This window comes from Manduca sexta, chromosome 16 (genome assembly GCF_014839805.1).
Source record: "Manduca sexta isolate Smith_Timp_Sample1 chromosome 16, JHU_Msex_v1.0, whole genome shotgun sequence".
NCBI lineage: Eukaryota > Metazoa > Arthropoda > Insecta > Lepidoptera > Sphingidae > Manduca > Manduca sexta.
In genome coordinates this window covers 669,601-686,137 of record NC_051130.1, presented here as the reverse complement: position 1 = coordinate 686,137, position 16,537 = coordinate 669,601, and the positions used below count along the sequence as shown (strand labels likewise).

The window sequence follows — 16,537 nt, the reverse complement described above, 5'->3', positions numbered from 1 at the left end:
CCATTTGGCATCTTTCTTGGTGAGCGCGTACAGAGGCGCCATGATAGTTGAAAAGTTGGGCACAAACTTCCTAAAATAGCCAGCAAGACCATTGAATTGCCGTAGCTCTTTGACACAAGTTGGTAAAGGAGCGTTGGCTAAAGCTTTTATCTTTTTAGAATTAGGTCTGATACTATTGTCACTTATAACATAGCCCAAATACTCAACTGAGGACTTCAGAAAGGAGCATTTCCTCCAATTATAAGCGAATCCAGCTTCTGATAGAGCCGATAAGACTTGTTCTAGATCTCGGAACGCTTCCTCTTTCGTTTTAGAGAATACAAGAACGTCGTCCATATAGACAAGGGCCACTTTGTCTTTTAACCCTTTTAGTGCCTTATTGATGGCTCTTTGGTATACCGAAGGCGCGTTACAAAGACCAAAGGGCATTTTCAAATATTCCCATACACCATCAGGTGTGATAAACGCAGTTTTTTCGATATCGCTCTGAGACGCCATCAAAATTTGGTGGAATCCGGACGCCATGTCTAAACTCGAGAAATAAGAAGCCTGCCCGAGGGCATCAATTTGTTCGGATATCAACGGCAAGGGATAACTGTCACGCACTGTATTGGAGTTAAGCTCCCTATAATCGACGCAAAGGCGGTCTGATCCGTCCTTCTTCTTCACGAGCAAGGCAGGGCTTGAAAATGGGGAGGAACTCTCACGTATAATGCCCTTGCTCTCTAAGTCGGCTATTATTTGTCGCATCACAATTCGTTCAGATGGAGCTAACCGATACGGATGTCGTTGTACAATTTTATCAGGGTTTTTAAGCTTAATTTGCATTTTACCTGTACTTACAGTCGTCGTAGAATTTCCGCTAGTAAAATTATTCTCATGTTTTTCCAGTATGATCCTCAATCTGTCGATATCACATTGCTCAACTAGATCCGTGTTAATATTATCTAGCTCCAAGTTGGTATTTTGTCTAAGACACATGTTAACACTAATGTCTCGTGCTATCTTAGCACCGTCACTATTGAGGGTAAAGACCAACCCAGGGGTTTTAAATATCTCTCTACCCAAGATTACATCGTGGGGCATTAAATGCGAATCAACAATAACGAACGTTATTTCCGTATGAAAACCGTCAAACTCGGCATAAGTGGTCATTTTTCTAAATGAAAAGAATGGTTTACACCCAATACCTGTGAGACGGGTAAACGAAATTTCCTTTTTATCTGGTAGACAATCAGCTATTTCCTTTTTAATAAGTGAGCACTCTGAACCACTATCAATCAATGCTTGTAGCTTATAGCCACCTATGCACATTACAATCAAAGAGTCATTGGGCGGTGAACATACATTGACAGATTTTGTTTTCAACTTAGGGTCCTTAAGATCCTTTAACTTTTCATCTCTTTGCTTTGTAAAACAAGTAGGTTCAGAATGTCCAGGTTTATGGCAATAAGAACATTGTACTGGCTTATCATTGGATTTATCGGTTGGCGCCCGTGGGTGGGCGGTGGTTTCATTTTTATTATAATTTTTATTGCGGAGCAATAAACAATGGCGTTTTAAGTGCCCTATTTTGTTACAATAATGACATCGCCGATCTATGGGCTTGTCATTCATTCTAGTTCTTTTAAAACATACTGGTTCAGGCTCATTACGGGTCTTATCAAATTGTCTTTTGAAGCTCTTGATGTTAGGGTACGTACTCAAATGTCTATCAAGTGCAACAAAGTCTGTTGGGGTATTTTTAAGTAAATCAGTACGTACCTGAACATCCACAATGCCAGAGATTACAACCTCAATTTTATTTGACTCACTCCAAGCGGTCTCCAGACGATCTATGAGCGCTAACTTGTTGGTTGAATACTCAATGTATGTTGCCGCCTGATCACTTTTGTATTCCACCATGTCGCGAAACAAGTCATGAAACCTTTTTGTAGCAGCAAACTGTCGAGTGAGTCGTTCCTTTAACTCCTCCCAAGTTTTGCACAAAGAATACGACCGTGCTGCCCACTTTTTTGCACGTCCGTTTAAATGAGTGAACACAGCATTCCTGGTCTCATAATCTGTCCAAGAGTTGTTTTGTCTATGCTGGTCAATTTCTTCACACCATTGTGCTGCAGTAAACTGACAATCATCTGGATCAAATGGTGGTAAATAAATCTCACTTGCCTTCAGTTTTCTCCGTTCCGTGGCACTTGTTGAGGGTCTCTGGTTGGTGTTCTGGAGACCCGTCATCATATTTTGAAAAAATATGGCCCAGGTTTCCGGTGAATGTACACCTGGTCGGTCCGCTTTAGGCAGTGACGATTTTTCTGCCATATTTTCTGTAGTTTCATATTCCGGCGTAAAATATGCTTGATTCTGAGTAATAGGCTCGCAGGATTCTTGTGGAAGCGATCCCACCGCTGCTGTCGCAGAATCAGACAAATTAGAAAACAGATTTTCGTTTGTATCCGTCATATCGTTATTTCTCAGTCAGTGCGCACAACCGGCGCGGTCGCCTTCTCGAGAGCAACTGACTCTGCCTCGATCAAGCGTACAACTGACAGATAGTATGACGTTTCACTTTGAAATTGACAACTCAAAGTGTTGCCACTTGAAATATTAAACTATTACGGAAATAAATAAATAGACACATTATAATTCCCTTACAGACACATTATAATTCCCTTACATATATATATATATATATATATATATATATATATATATATATATATATATATATATATGCAACCTGCAGGAATACAAAGAAATGGCCCATTATAGGTGTATTGAAATCAATTAAGATTAATAATTGTGTTATATGTATCAATAAAAAAAAAACAAATTTTTACTTATCAGTGATTAATAGGATCTGCTTGCTTACTATCATTGACAGAATGAGCTATCCTCATGTTTATCTTAATCAGCAAATGATATATTACGTTGATTCATCGATAATGAATCGCATAACGGATTATACATTTAATCCCTATCTTTCACTGCGTCTGCTACACATAGTCACCGCAATATATTTTCCTAGCTTGATAACATGACTCAATTGTTACAATCAGTCGATATGGATTCAGCTCATCTTATCTTATTATAAATTTACGAATATTCGTGAAAAAGTTTGGATGTTTGTTGCATTAATTAAAGGCAGAAATTCATGAAAGGATTTGGATGAACTTTAGCACATGGATACTATGTCATTATTGAGGTAATTTGCTCCTCAGGAAAATATGTATTTGATTTATTAATCTGGTTTTTGAAAAAAAAAAGCGCTGGCGTCGTAAGTAAACATGGTGCTATGAGACGCTGCATTGACTGATTCTTGTATAAAGAAAGGCTTTAATATGAGCAAAGCTGCGCACAACACCTTGTTCAAAATAAATAGGTGTTCGTCTCTCGGTAGGCAGTGGCGTGGCTTGGCGTTACTGAAGTTAATGGACGCCGGGAGCCACTTACCATCGACCAGGCTGCTAGCTCGTCTCGTCAATCGACTGCAATAAAAACATTACAGGGTTTGCAACCCTGTATTACTTGTTTTAAATGCACGACTTTCTCGCGAACGAACTCGCGTGCAACAATATATATTCAATAAGCAGAATTCAAAAATTAGCTGATAATTTAACTATCGCGACATCACGAGTGATAATCACGATTCGGTAGTATATTTATATAAAACCGCCCTCGGTGTATTTGCCACACAGTGTCAAGATGTTGTGTTTTCTCGTGTTGCTGGGCGCGGCTGCTACTGCCACCGCTCAGACCTCGGGGTCTCGGGTCGTCACCACGCATCACGGCCCGATCCGCGGCTACAAGCTCCCGGATGGCTCCATGTATGGTTTCTTCGATGTTCCCTATGCGACTGTGCCCGCGGGAAGAGACAAATTCAAGGTATTTAATCTTTAATAGCCTTCATCATTTAACCGAGACTTAAGTAGGTTAAATATAATTTTGAATATCAATAATATTTAGACTATAAAATGAGAGATGCACCTTATCGAACTCGATCATAAAGGGATTATAATTTATTACTCGGCTTTATCAATTTAAAATTAAGAGTTAAAGTCGGTATTACACACCAATATTAATGATTCTCATCATTTACAATAAATAGGACAATCCAACTTATTTCATCGGCAAATATTTACATCTCATGAGCCATAGATGTCCTGCTGAACGTAGACCTCCTCCAAATATCATTCAGTCAGACAGATCAACCAGTCGCAAGCAAACTAGCACTCTGCGACCTGCGATCTTTATCAATACAAAGAATAATACGGGTAAACAGAAATGACTTTAATATGCTGTGTGAAAAAATAATTCGAGGTTATTTAATCTTCGGGTAATTAAAAGTAATCACTCATCAAATCATTCCGTCGTTTCCGTAGGTACTATCTAGTATGTGAGTACGCTCGCACTGGCGGATAAATAATCGCTCGTGAAATAGGTAGCTTCTAGTCATATATTATAATTGATAAGGAATTTTCGTGGTAGATCTCTCATATGTGAGAGTCCGCCTGGATAGGAACCAAAACAATATCTATTTCTGCCGCCAAGCAGTAGTGTGTAGTCACTGTTGCATTCTGATTAGAAGAACATTATAGCTAGTGAAATTACTGGACATAATAAGATTCATGAGACATTTCATGTCACCATTTCATTCATTAACTAGCAATTTTAATTAGGCACCGACTCCTAAATTGGTATCCAATATATACTTGTATGTGAAATTATTTTTTTGTTCTGAGTGGGTTTTGAAGGCGGTTTAATTTTTTGTTAAAATTATTTTTATTTTTTGCCTTTTTGTGTTAGTAAAAAATAGACTGTTTCGATGGCGTAGTTGTTTTTCGCTCACATTACGACTATCGCGCTCAGGAGTTACACCTCTGAGTACCCCTGTAAAGTGGAAAAGGTGTTATGCTATTAAGTATTTAAGAAGTACACTCAACAAAACTCAATGCAAAAACATAACCAAAAACGTCACAGGAAAGCTTAATACGTGATTTCGTTTTCTTAGACGACATAATTATTCTAGTTTTTTAAAGTTTAAAACTAAGCTACTGAAGCGATTTTGAAAAAAAAAACATATGGGACGAATCTGGAGAGATATTCTTTCGAATAAAAAAATATTTTTTCAAATCGGTTCATAAATGAGCGAGTTCTGAGGTAACAAACATACAAAAAAAAAACATTCACGTCGAATTGATAACATCCTCCTTTTTTTGAAGTCGGTTAAAAAGAAATCAAATTAACACGCTAGTGTTATTGTTACGTAACAAATCTATATGAATACATCCTTGAGAATGAATGTTTCATGCTATCTTATCTCATATTATACTTATTTAGCGAAACTACTCCATAAATAAAGTGATTATAACCAATAAAATGTTCTAGAATGTCGTGTCATGGATTTTTTTGGACAGTAGAAGACAAAAAGAAGAGAGTCAATTTTATAGAAAAAAATGTATGTAATTATCTAAATAAGCTATGTGCGTTCATTGGTAAGAAAGACCCATTCATCGAAATTTCGAGTGACGACATTAGACTCGTAATTACAAGCCATTTGCAGATCTAAACTAACCTAGCCTGTAAAAAGTTAGGAGTCCTGAACAGAGCCAAACGGACGTCACGCGACGCCACAGATTAACACTTTACAAAGCGCATGTTCGGCCACACGTTCTGTTTACTCCTCTGGGCAGGGGCTCCCAAATACTTGCGTAGCCCACTTGGCTCTTCGCTAAGACGAGCGTTTCGAATTGACGATGATCCCAATCTTACGGACAGAGTGGAGAACCCGGGTACGTGGAGAAAAATCGGATCTCTTTGTATGTTACCACCGTATCCACAGAGAGTGTTGAGAGGAATTGCTTATTATGGTGTCTGCGACATCATTTGTCACCGCACCACTCGCCGTCGCAGTGGAGTTCACTCATACTACATACTATCCGTAGCAGCACCTTTTTCTTTCAATGATCTTTTTTACCGCGCACGTGCAACCTATTAAGTGACCTATTAGTTTTGATATCATTTAAATTACCTCATAAGCAAAGCTAAAGTCATATTTACTTTAGGTATAGTCGTTTTGAAGTCAGTGTTATTTTCATTTTGATATGATCACAAAATAATATGTTACGTTGTAGTTTCATCACATACTTCTTAATTTCTAATTCAAATATTTCACAGGCGCCTCTGCCTCCACCCACATGGACACAACCTTTTGAAGCAGTTCCCCGAGGAATCATATGCCCGCAACTCAATATTCTAATAAATGTACCGCACATTATGCAAGAAGACTGTCTGGTAGCAAACATATTCGTCCCCGATACTAACGATACTAATCTACCAGTCGTGGTCAATGTCCATGGCGGAGGTTTTGTCTTCGGATCTGGAAGCTCAATACAATACACAAATTTCGTCAGAAACAATAACATGATATTGATCACATTTAACTACCGCCTTGGAGCGTACGGTTTCCTATGTTTGGGCACTGAAAATGTTCCTGGAAACGCGGGCATGAAAGATCAAGCAGCTTTACTGCGATGGGTTAACCAAAACATTGCACAATTCGGGGGCAACCCTAATGACGTAACTGTAATGGGATGCAGCGCTGGCGGGATCTCTACAGACTTATTAACGATATCGAACATGACAAGAAATCTCTTCCATAGGGCAATACCAGAAAGCGGGTGCAGTTACGGAGCCTTTGCAATACAATACGATCCGATACAGAACGCAAGGGACTATGCTAGGCTTTTGAATGACACTAATATCGATAGCATAGAAGCCTTGGAAGAGTTTTATTTGACGGTTCCAGCCGAAACGTTGGCAACGCGAATAATGAGCATCATAACCCATCCAGATTCCAGCCTCACCTTCACTGCATGTCTAGAAAGAGATGTTGGAGTAGAAATGTTCCTACAAGATGACCCCGCAGACATACTGAAAAATGGAGATTTCCCCGCCATTCCATTGTTATACGGACTAGCCAAAGAGGAAGGTATGTCCAGAATAGCAAACATATTAACAGGATGGCTGAGCAAGATGAATGAGCATTTTTCAGATTTTATGCCAAATGAACTGGAATTTGAGAGTGTGGAAGAAAAAGAAAGAGTGGCAAATACCGTCAGGACTTTTTATTTCGGAAATAGATCTATAGGCATATCGACAATACCAGAATACGTAGATTTTCACACCGATGTTCTGTTTGGGTATAGAATGATGAAGGGTCTTACTTTACGACTTGAAGCTAAGGATCAGCCTATATATCTCTATCAATATTCATTTGTTGATGAAAATACTCAACCGATATGGTTTACGAATGTGACAGGGACGGACCACTGCGACCAAACCCATATCATGTCCGACCACGACACGACGGGCAAAACAGAAGCGTATCTTAACATGCAAAATATGACGCGCTCACTCTGGACCAACTTTATACTTACCGGGTAATTATATCTGTTTAATAAAATTTTGTTTTAAAAGTTGTAGATTTGTAGATTGTTGTAGTTCTAATGTTTTACAAAAAAAACAACGCGACAGCCCGCTGTGGTGTTTCGTAAGATGTGTGAGATTACTAAAGTTCCTTGTACTCCGTTTTCCTTGTGTTTCCACTTATATAATTCCAATACCTTCTTATAGTTCTATTTGATTCAATTTGTTGGGTTTATAACTGATAACCGTTCCCAGAGACTCGTCGAGCTTCACCGCTCGATGTCCTATAATGCGTGCCACTACAGTTCTTATAAAACTTGCATTTGTATAAACGGAATAGTATCGACGTCATTTTTCTGTAATCTTTATATTTTTTTTTAAACTAGGAGTGCATCTACCATACATCTGGTGGCTGTTTCTGGCCAGTGGATATGGCTTAAATCACTTATTAAACCTGCCCATGCAGTAAGAGCTAAGGTGCAGAACAGCATATTATTACAATACACATAAGCTCATATTATTTTTATTCCCGATTGAATACAGAAAGGCAGACATACTCCTCTGTTCTCCGTCCCAATGGCCTATTCCCAGTGTTATAATTAAAATTCTAATTTTCCAGAAAACCTGTCCCCGATGGATCCTCGCTACCAACCTGGCCAGCAACGAACATCACCAGGTCTCCTTACATGGACCTAGGCCCTGTAGTGCGGTTGGAAAACTCCATGTTCGGAGCCAGGTTTGTACTGTGGGATGGAATCTACGAGAAGCATTATAGGAAACCTATGCGACCGAATCCCACCATGCCCGGTAGTGCTGCGGGCGTAGCGTCTAATGTTTATGTATTGAGCCTTGTAGTGTGTAGTTTAGCCTCTCGGTTTTTTTATTGAGCAATTTAAATAATTCTCATTTTGGAAAAATGGTAATGTAATTTGTATATGGAAGTACTGTAATATAGGTATATAGTATAATATAAAATGTGCACTAACTATAAATGTCGGAACAAAACTAACACAAGAGTGGGTAATATAAAAATGATCAAGCCAATAACTAGTTTATATATATTTTCTAATATAACAACGATTATAGAATATCGTTTCCGGCCGATCATTATAGTTAGGCAGCGTGGACTAAACGTTTGTTACTTTTTATAATAAGTACATCCTAATTATTTGGAACTGAAAATCACAACGTTTAACGACATTATTAACGTTTTTTAATACAAAATATTGGTGGAAAGGTATTATTCACTTTCCATTGTTTAATGCTACATCCATAGATACATCGAATGATACGGCGATGAAAAGTCGTGGCACACGAAGGCATATAGCGCGCGCGCATCAAAACCGATGCAATGACCAGTTGTTGGATAAATAGCTCAACCACCGCCACCCTGCTTTCAACTTCGCGTTTCGCACGGGTTTGTTTACCTAATCTTCACGATGTGCATAGATTTAGTGACATTCGAGCGGAAATTAAATTAAGTACTTATTTTTATATGATGAAGTTAATCTCTAAATTTAACAATTAAAAAAAGTCGTAAAACAACTTACAACATACATACAAATCACACCTCTATCCCATAGGGGCAGGCAGAGACTATGGATTGCCACTGCCCAATTCTGGCATACTTCTCGCGCTTTCTCCATCTTCATCAAACTTTTCATGCATTCCCGCCGGTTCAGGGTACTTTTGAGCTGGCCTTTACTGAGAATGTCAGATATCTGACATTCGAAGGTTCGGTGCGGTCCACCCCTATCGGCTCTTCCATCCATATTTGCCTTATAAATCCTCTTTGTCAATCTCCTATCATCCATCCTCTCCAAATTGTCCAAACCACCTTAACATACCCTTCTCAATTTTGGTTACTACATCTTCTGTCACTCTACACATGAGCGTAGTATTCCGCACTCTATTATTCATAGTCACCCCGCACATGCTTCTTAACGCTCTCATTTTCAGAAAAAGAATTCGTAGAAGAAACGTTGTTGTTAATGATGTTAACTATCTAACCCTGCGTGGTTGTTGGTGTTATTAAATTTTTAAGATAAAAATCAATAAGTAAATAAAAACTAAAATAATATTTATGTTTTATTACTTTGCCTTTCCTACTTATATTTTATTTTCATTTCTTTATTGTATACGTAAGACAAATGTACAATAATAATAATGTATATTATGTGTATAAATAATAAACTATATATATATATATATATATATATATATATATATATATATAAATTAATCCCTATTTCCCTTGGTCACGCCATCATGCGTGAGCGGCTGGACCGATTTTTTTGTTGTTGTATTTGTTTTTGCCAGGAGAAGGTTCGTATGAAAGAAAAAATTCAAAAAATTGCGCGGAAAATTAGAAAATTTAAGAAAACTTAACGAAAAAAATATTTTATATAACTGTCAATTGTTTGAACTAATTGTCAGCGATTGACAGAATGCGCGCTGCAAATTCATAGTTAAGACGGGACAACGTCTGTCGGGTCAGCTAGTAAATAAATAAAATCTTTACTTAACAATGATCCATATTATCCGCTTGCTTATTATCAGCAACAGAGAATGAGCTATCCTCCTATTTATCTTAATCAGCTGAGAATTTGCGTTCTTTATTCATCAATATAGTGATTCATATTATATATAATCACATTCTTCCATCTGCGACTGCTTCACCTGTCAGCGGATGTGTTTTCCTACCTTGATAACGTGACATCATTGTTGCAATCAACCGATATAGATTCACTTCATCTTATCTTATAATATTATAAATTTACGAATATTCCTTAAAATGTTTAGATGTTTGTTTAAATAAAGGCAAAAATCGCTAAACGAAATTGGATGAAATTTGGCACATGGATAGACTATGTCCTGTATTAATATATTTCCATACTGGTAATTTGCTCTAGCGGGAAATATGTATTCGATTTTCTTAATATGGTTTTTGAAATAGAAGGCGCTGATCGTAGTGAACATGGTGCTATGAGACGCTACAGTGATTTAGGGATTCTTGTAGCGAAAAAGGCTTTTCACACGGGCAAAGTGCACAACACCTTGTTCAAAGGAAAAAGGCGTTCGTCTCTCGGTAGGCAGTGGCGTGGCTTGGCGTTACTGAAGTTAATAGCCGGGAGCCACTTACCATCGACCAGGCCGCTGGCTCGTCTCGTCATTCAACTGTAATAAAAAAAAAAACAAAACATCACAGACTATGTTTACAAACACTGTATTACTCGTTTTAGATGTACGGCTTTCTCGTAAACGAACTAGCGTGCAACAATTTATATTCAACTACATTTTGCGCGCGGCTTCGCCCGCGTGAATGAGTGTTCGAGATTAAAGTCAACAGGAATATAAATAGGAAATAGTCTACGTCCTTCCCAGGATCTCAAACTATCGCAATACAGAATTACATTGATATCCGTTAGGTAACTTTAAAGTTTTTCGCGTTCAGACAGGCATACAGATACGAAGGTGGATTTTGTTTTATATTTTCTGTACTATAAAAGGTATGTATTACACATGAAAAAAAACCTTATTTTTAATTCACTCTATCTATTACTGGAGACTGTATTAAAATCCGTTGAATATTTTAAAAGATCTAAGCGAACAGACAGCGGAAACGCCTTCATTGAATACTATGTAAAAATAAACAGAATTTAAAAATTTGCTGATAATTTAAGTATTGCGAAATCACGAGTGATAAACACGATTCGGTAGTATAATTATATAAAACCGTCCTCAGTGTATTGGCCACACAGTGTCAAGATGTTGTGTTTGCTCGTGTTGCTGGGCGCGGCTGCTACTGCCGCCGCTCAGACCTCGGAGTCTCGGGTCGTCACCACGCATCACGGCCCGATCCGGGGCTATAAGGACCCAGATGGCTCCATGTATAGTTTCTACGATGTTCCCTATGCGACTACGCCCACGGGAAGGGACAAATTCAAGGTAATTTTTCAATAATTATTTATTATTTAACTGAGAAGTTAGTGGGTTAAATATAATTTTACACATAAATAATATTGAGACTATGAAGTGGGAGATGCACCTAATCGAACCCAATCATAAAGGGATTATAATTTATTACTCGAGTTCATCAATTTTAAGTTAAGTGTTAACGTCGGTATTACACCATTATTAATGATTTTCATTATTTACAATAAATAGGATAACCTCTCTGAAACAAATGATTTTATTGAACAAGTATAATTGTTTATTTTGTCGTTAATATTTACGAACTATCAGCCATAGATACTGCTGAACGTAGTCTTCCTCTAAACATTCTTTTCAAGAGTACTTTATTACTACCGCCCAGCGTTCATGGGCGTTTGAGCCATTATGTTGGGTCATCATGCCTTGCGACCCAGCTTTGAACCGTCTGAATTGACGTTGACCTTCAGGCGACCGTCGGGCAGAGTTCCTAACCCTATGTGCATACAACGCACGTCATACTAACTAAATCTCCGCAGTGGTCCTCTGCGACGCATTAGGGACGGCTGTGGGCTTCCTCTGACGAAAGTAACTATCCGTAGCCGCCCCTGCACGGTATTGCGGCCGCATATTGCAGTCCGTCTCCTCTTGCGGCGGGTGGGATCCTCACGCTCCGAGTCTCTTTGAACACTACTTCTGCGAGATGACCACCTCACAGAAGTAGGTCACCGCACGCCAGGACCTCTGGCTACCGACCATGGAAGGGACCACGACCGGCAGCGAGAGATCTCCTCCACCCGAAACATCTCTATTCAGTCGCAAGCAACCAGTGTCCAGCAAACTACAATCTTTATCAATACTGAATATAGTGCGGGTAAACACAATATTTTAATTGCTTTTTAAAAATATAATTCGGCGTTATCTTAACTTTCTGGTCATTCAAAATAATCAAGTACTCATAACGTCATTTCCGAATTCACTATCTAGTATGTGAGTATGCGCGCACTGGCGGTTAAATAATCTCTCGTCAAATAGATAGCTTCTAATTATATATAATTGATAGGGAAATTACATGGTTGCGATATACGTCTATTTGTAGCATTATTAATTTTTCAAGAAAATTAAAATAATTATTAATAGCATACATTTTATTATGAAAATAATGTATATTTTTATCAATTTCGGATAAAGGAAGGTTTTAACTGTTTTACGAATAGGAATTTGGAATAAATTTTAATCGACAAAAATTCATACAGGCATGTGATTAATCGAAGAAGCCCCAAAACTTATACTCTCGTAAATTCATTTTACTTAACAATAATATTTCACCAAGTATTCATCATATATTAAGATGCCATTATAGTTGAGTAACAAATCTATTAGTGACTATAATATGAACACATCCTTGTGAATGAATGTTTTTAGAACGAACTCAAGTATTATTATCAGAAGTTCCCAAACTTTTTTTTCTCATAGACCACATCAAAACTTAGCTGGTTCTGGCGGCCCCCTGAGCAAATTTTCTACCATATTCCCCATAATATGCAAGTTCTTACATGTCACAGTCGCTAAGCTTCTTAAAATATTGTCTGCCTACATTGACAGATGAAGTCGAGCCAACATTTTTGTTTATTACTATCAAAACAAACAATTTTCGCTTCCGCTTACGAAATGTGAACCATCATTTCTTGGCCACATCAAAGTAGACCCTGTCAAGTCTCCCTGGAGGTCCACCTGGACCACTTTCGCAATCAATTTATTATATTAATAAAGTTTCTTCACGCAATCCATTGTTCTGGTCATTATATGGACGGTAGTAAGTTCTTTACGCACGAAGATACGTCTATTTCGTACTCAAACAAACTTGTAAACCTTCTCTTTGGCAGCCATTCTAGTAGTGGCTAGTCGAGTTCACACGTACTACAGCAAAACTATCCGTAGCAGTATGTTGCGATTGCACCGATCTTTTTTACCTCGCACGTGCAGTCCATGGAATGAACGTCTTGCATTGGTGTTTAAAATGTATGTAATATTGGTATTTAAGATTGTATACTGTACCAATTTTCGCAAATAAATGATTTACCATTCACTATCATTAAAATTACCTAATAAGCAAACCGCAAGTCGATATTACTTTACAGTGGTTTTGAAGTCGGTGTCATTCTCATTTTACTTTTCAAGGGGCTTGTATCGTTGTTGAGTTTTGGTTTTTCTGTTTAAATTTTGTTCTTTGGTTTTGTTGTGATATGATCACTAAATTATATGGTACGGTGTTGTATCAACACTTCTTAATTTCTTATTAAAATTGATTTGATACCACAGGCGCCTCTACCTCCACCCACATGGACACAACCATTTGAAGCAGTTCTCCGAGGTGTCGTATGCCCGCAGCTTGTTATGATGATACCTGAGCCGTACATTATGCAAGAAGACTGTCTGGTAGCAAACATATTCGTCCCCGATACTAACGATACTAATCTGCCAGTCGTGGTCAATGTCCATGGCGGAGGTTTTGTTTTCGGATCTGGAAGCTCATTACAATACATAAACTTCGTCAAAAATAATAACATGATCTTGATCACATTTAACTACCGCCTTGGAGCGTACGGTTTCCTATGTTTAGGCACTGAAAATGTTCCTGGAAACGCAGGCATGAAAGACCAAGCAGCTTTACTGCGATGGGTTAACCAAAACATTGCTCAATTCGGGGGCAATCCTAATGACGTGACTGTAATGGGATGCAGCGCTGGCGGGATCTCTACAGACTTATTAACGATATCGAACATGACAAGAAATCTCTTCCATAGGGCAATACCAGAAAGCGGATGCACTTACGGCGCCATTGCAATACAATACGATCCAATACAGAACGCAAAGGATTACGCTAGGCTTTTGAATTACTCTAATGTAAATGATATAGCAGCCTTGGAAGAGTTCTATATGACAGTTCCAGCCGCAACGCTGGCAATGTTGTCAATAAGCACCTTAAGCCTTCCAGATTCCAGCCTCACCTTCACTGCATGTCTAGAAAGAGATTTTGGAGTAGAAATGTTCCTACAAGATGACCCTGAAGACATACTGAAAAATGGAGATTTCCCCGCCATGCCATTGTTATATGGACTAGCTAAAGATGAAGGTATGTTCAGATTGCCATACGTACACGACGGATGGCTGAGCAAGATGAATGAGCATTTTTCAGATTATTTGCCAAATGAACTAGAATTTAAGAGTGTTGAAGAAAAGGAAAGAGTGGCAAACACTGTCAGGACTTTTTATTTCGGAGATAGACCTGTAGACACATCGACAATTTTAGAATACGTAGATTATTACACCGATGTTCTATTGGGGTATAGAATGATTAAGGGTCTCACTTTACGTCTTGACGTTAAGGATCAGCCTATATATCTATATCGATATTCATTTGTGGATGAAAATACTAGTCCAATATTGTTTACAAATGTGACGGGGACCAACCATTGCGAGCAATCCAATATCATGACCGACCACAACACGACGGGCAGAACAGATGCATATATTAACATGCAAAATATGATGCGGTCACTCTGGACCAACTTCATACTTACTGGGTAATTATATATGTTATATTAAATTTTATTTTATAAGTTGTAGATCCACATTATAGCCTACATTTTATATCAATGGCTTAGTCGCGGTCAGTTCTAATGTTTAAAAAAAACAACGCGACAGCCCGCTGTGGTGTTTCGTAAGATGTGTGAGGTTACAGAAGTTCCTTATACTCCGTCTTCCACTTCTTTTGTTTCCACTTATAATATTTATTTATACATATATTATAACACCATAACAGTTGAAACCAATGCGATGTTATACAGATTTAATTTTAACAATGATTTAATTTTACTTCAACACATCTATGAGCCATTTCAGTGAATTCTGACAGGTTACATATAAATATATCCAAGTTCTGAGATATAGTATTAATATATTTCCAAAATATCTCTATACTTCTATTTGATTTAATTCGTTGCGGGTTATAAGTGATTAGCGTTCATAGAGGCTCGCCGAGCTCGAGCGACTCGAGCGCCGAGCCGCTCGGTGTCCTATAATGCTTGCCACATCTTACAGAAGTTGCATCGGTGTACGCGGGATATTTTCGACCCCTTCTTTCTGGAATACTCTCTCATCTACGTTCTATGATAGAGGCCGTACAAGTATTACGTAACGCAATTTGGGGGGAGTGGGGCTCTTGTAAAATGTTACGATGCGTTACAGAGGCGGGTCTCGTACAGAGCGTTATGTAACATTGGTTTTTTTATTTTAAAACAATAACGAAGGTATTTTAGCGACTTTCCGGTATTTTGCGTAAAATAATTTTGAATATTACAAAAAAAAATCACTTTAGAGTTAAATAACTTTTTGCGTATAGGAAAACGTTATGGCGCGTTACATGGGAGAGTGGGGGTGTCAAAAATCTTAAAAAATTGTGTTACATAATACTCCAACGGCCCCATATCAAATAGCTTATATCTGTTACTATTAATTCAAAAACCTATTTTTCCAGAAAACCTGTCCCCGATGGATCCTCGCTACCAACCTGGCCAGCAACGAACATCACCAGGTCTCCTTACATGGACCTAGGCCCTGTAGTGCGGTTGGAAAACTCCATGTTCGGAGCCAGGTTCGAACTGTGGGATGGAATCTACGAGAAGCATTATAGAAAACCCATGCGGCCGAACCCCACCATGCCCGGTAGTGCTGCGGGCGTAGCGTCTAATGTTTATGTATTGAGCCTTGTAGTGTGTAGTTTAGCCTCTCGGTTTTTTTATTGAACGATTTAGAAAGTTTATGTACCTTTAACATATCTAGTCGGTGATTTGACTTTTTCCATTTTAAACCTAGCAAGAAATAATGTGAAGCATAAGGCGTCGCGTACACGCTATCCAATTGTTTAAGCAACAAATAATACTTATCATAAATGTTTTAAAATAAGGAACACGGTGTTTTTGTCTGAGTATTTAATAAGCGGATATTGTAAATTAATTAAATTGTGTAGCAATACTAAGATCAATAATTACTCCAATTATTATATGTGAAGATGACATGTGACTTGATAGTGTTCGTTACGACGTGATGATTCATTTTCGGGCGATATCAGGGTTATCTAAGATAGTTGCGGTACAAGATTAATTGATTTATAAGATTA

At 38.2% G+C, this 16,537-nt stretch overlaps 1 protein-coding gene across 5 annotated transcripts; it reads left to right on the top strand.

Moving 5' to 3' along the window:
• The first annotated feature begins 3,660 nt into the window (after positions 1 to 3,660).
• On the top strand, positions 3,661 to 16,327 carry LOC115444092 (juvenile hormone esterase-like). Of its 5 annotated transcripts, XM_037439329.1 has the most exons (4): positions 11,280 to 11,373; positions 13,242 to 13,377; positions 13,678 to 14,942; positions 15,896 to 16,232. In XM_037439329.1, the coding sequence occupies exons 3-4, from the start codon at positions 13,753 to 13,755 to the stop codon at positions 16,161 to 16,163; spliced, it is 1,458 nt and encodes a 485-aa protein (XP_037295226.1). In that variant the 5' UTR covers positions 11,280 to 11,373; positions 13,242 to 13,377; positions 13,678 to 13,752; the 3' UTR covers positions 16,164 to 16,232. The 5 variants fall into 5 exon arrangements, with proteins under 5 accessions (XP_037295224.1, XP_037295223.1, XP_037295222.1 ...); XM_037439327.1 differs by lacking the exons at positions 11,280 to 11,373; positions 13,242 to 13,377 and adding an exon at positions 3,661 to 3,882 and having other exon boundaries at positions 15,896 to 16,327; XM_037439326.1 differs by lacking the exons at positions 11,280 to 11,373; positions 13,242 to 13,377; positions 13,678 to 14,942; positions 15,896 to 16,232 and adding exons at positions 3,681 to 3,882; positions 6,175 to 7,439; positions 8,045 to 8,987.
• The last annotated feature ends 210 nt before the right edge of the window (positions 16,328 to 16,537 follow it).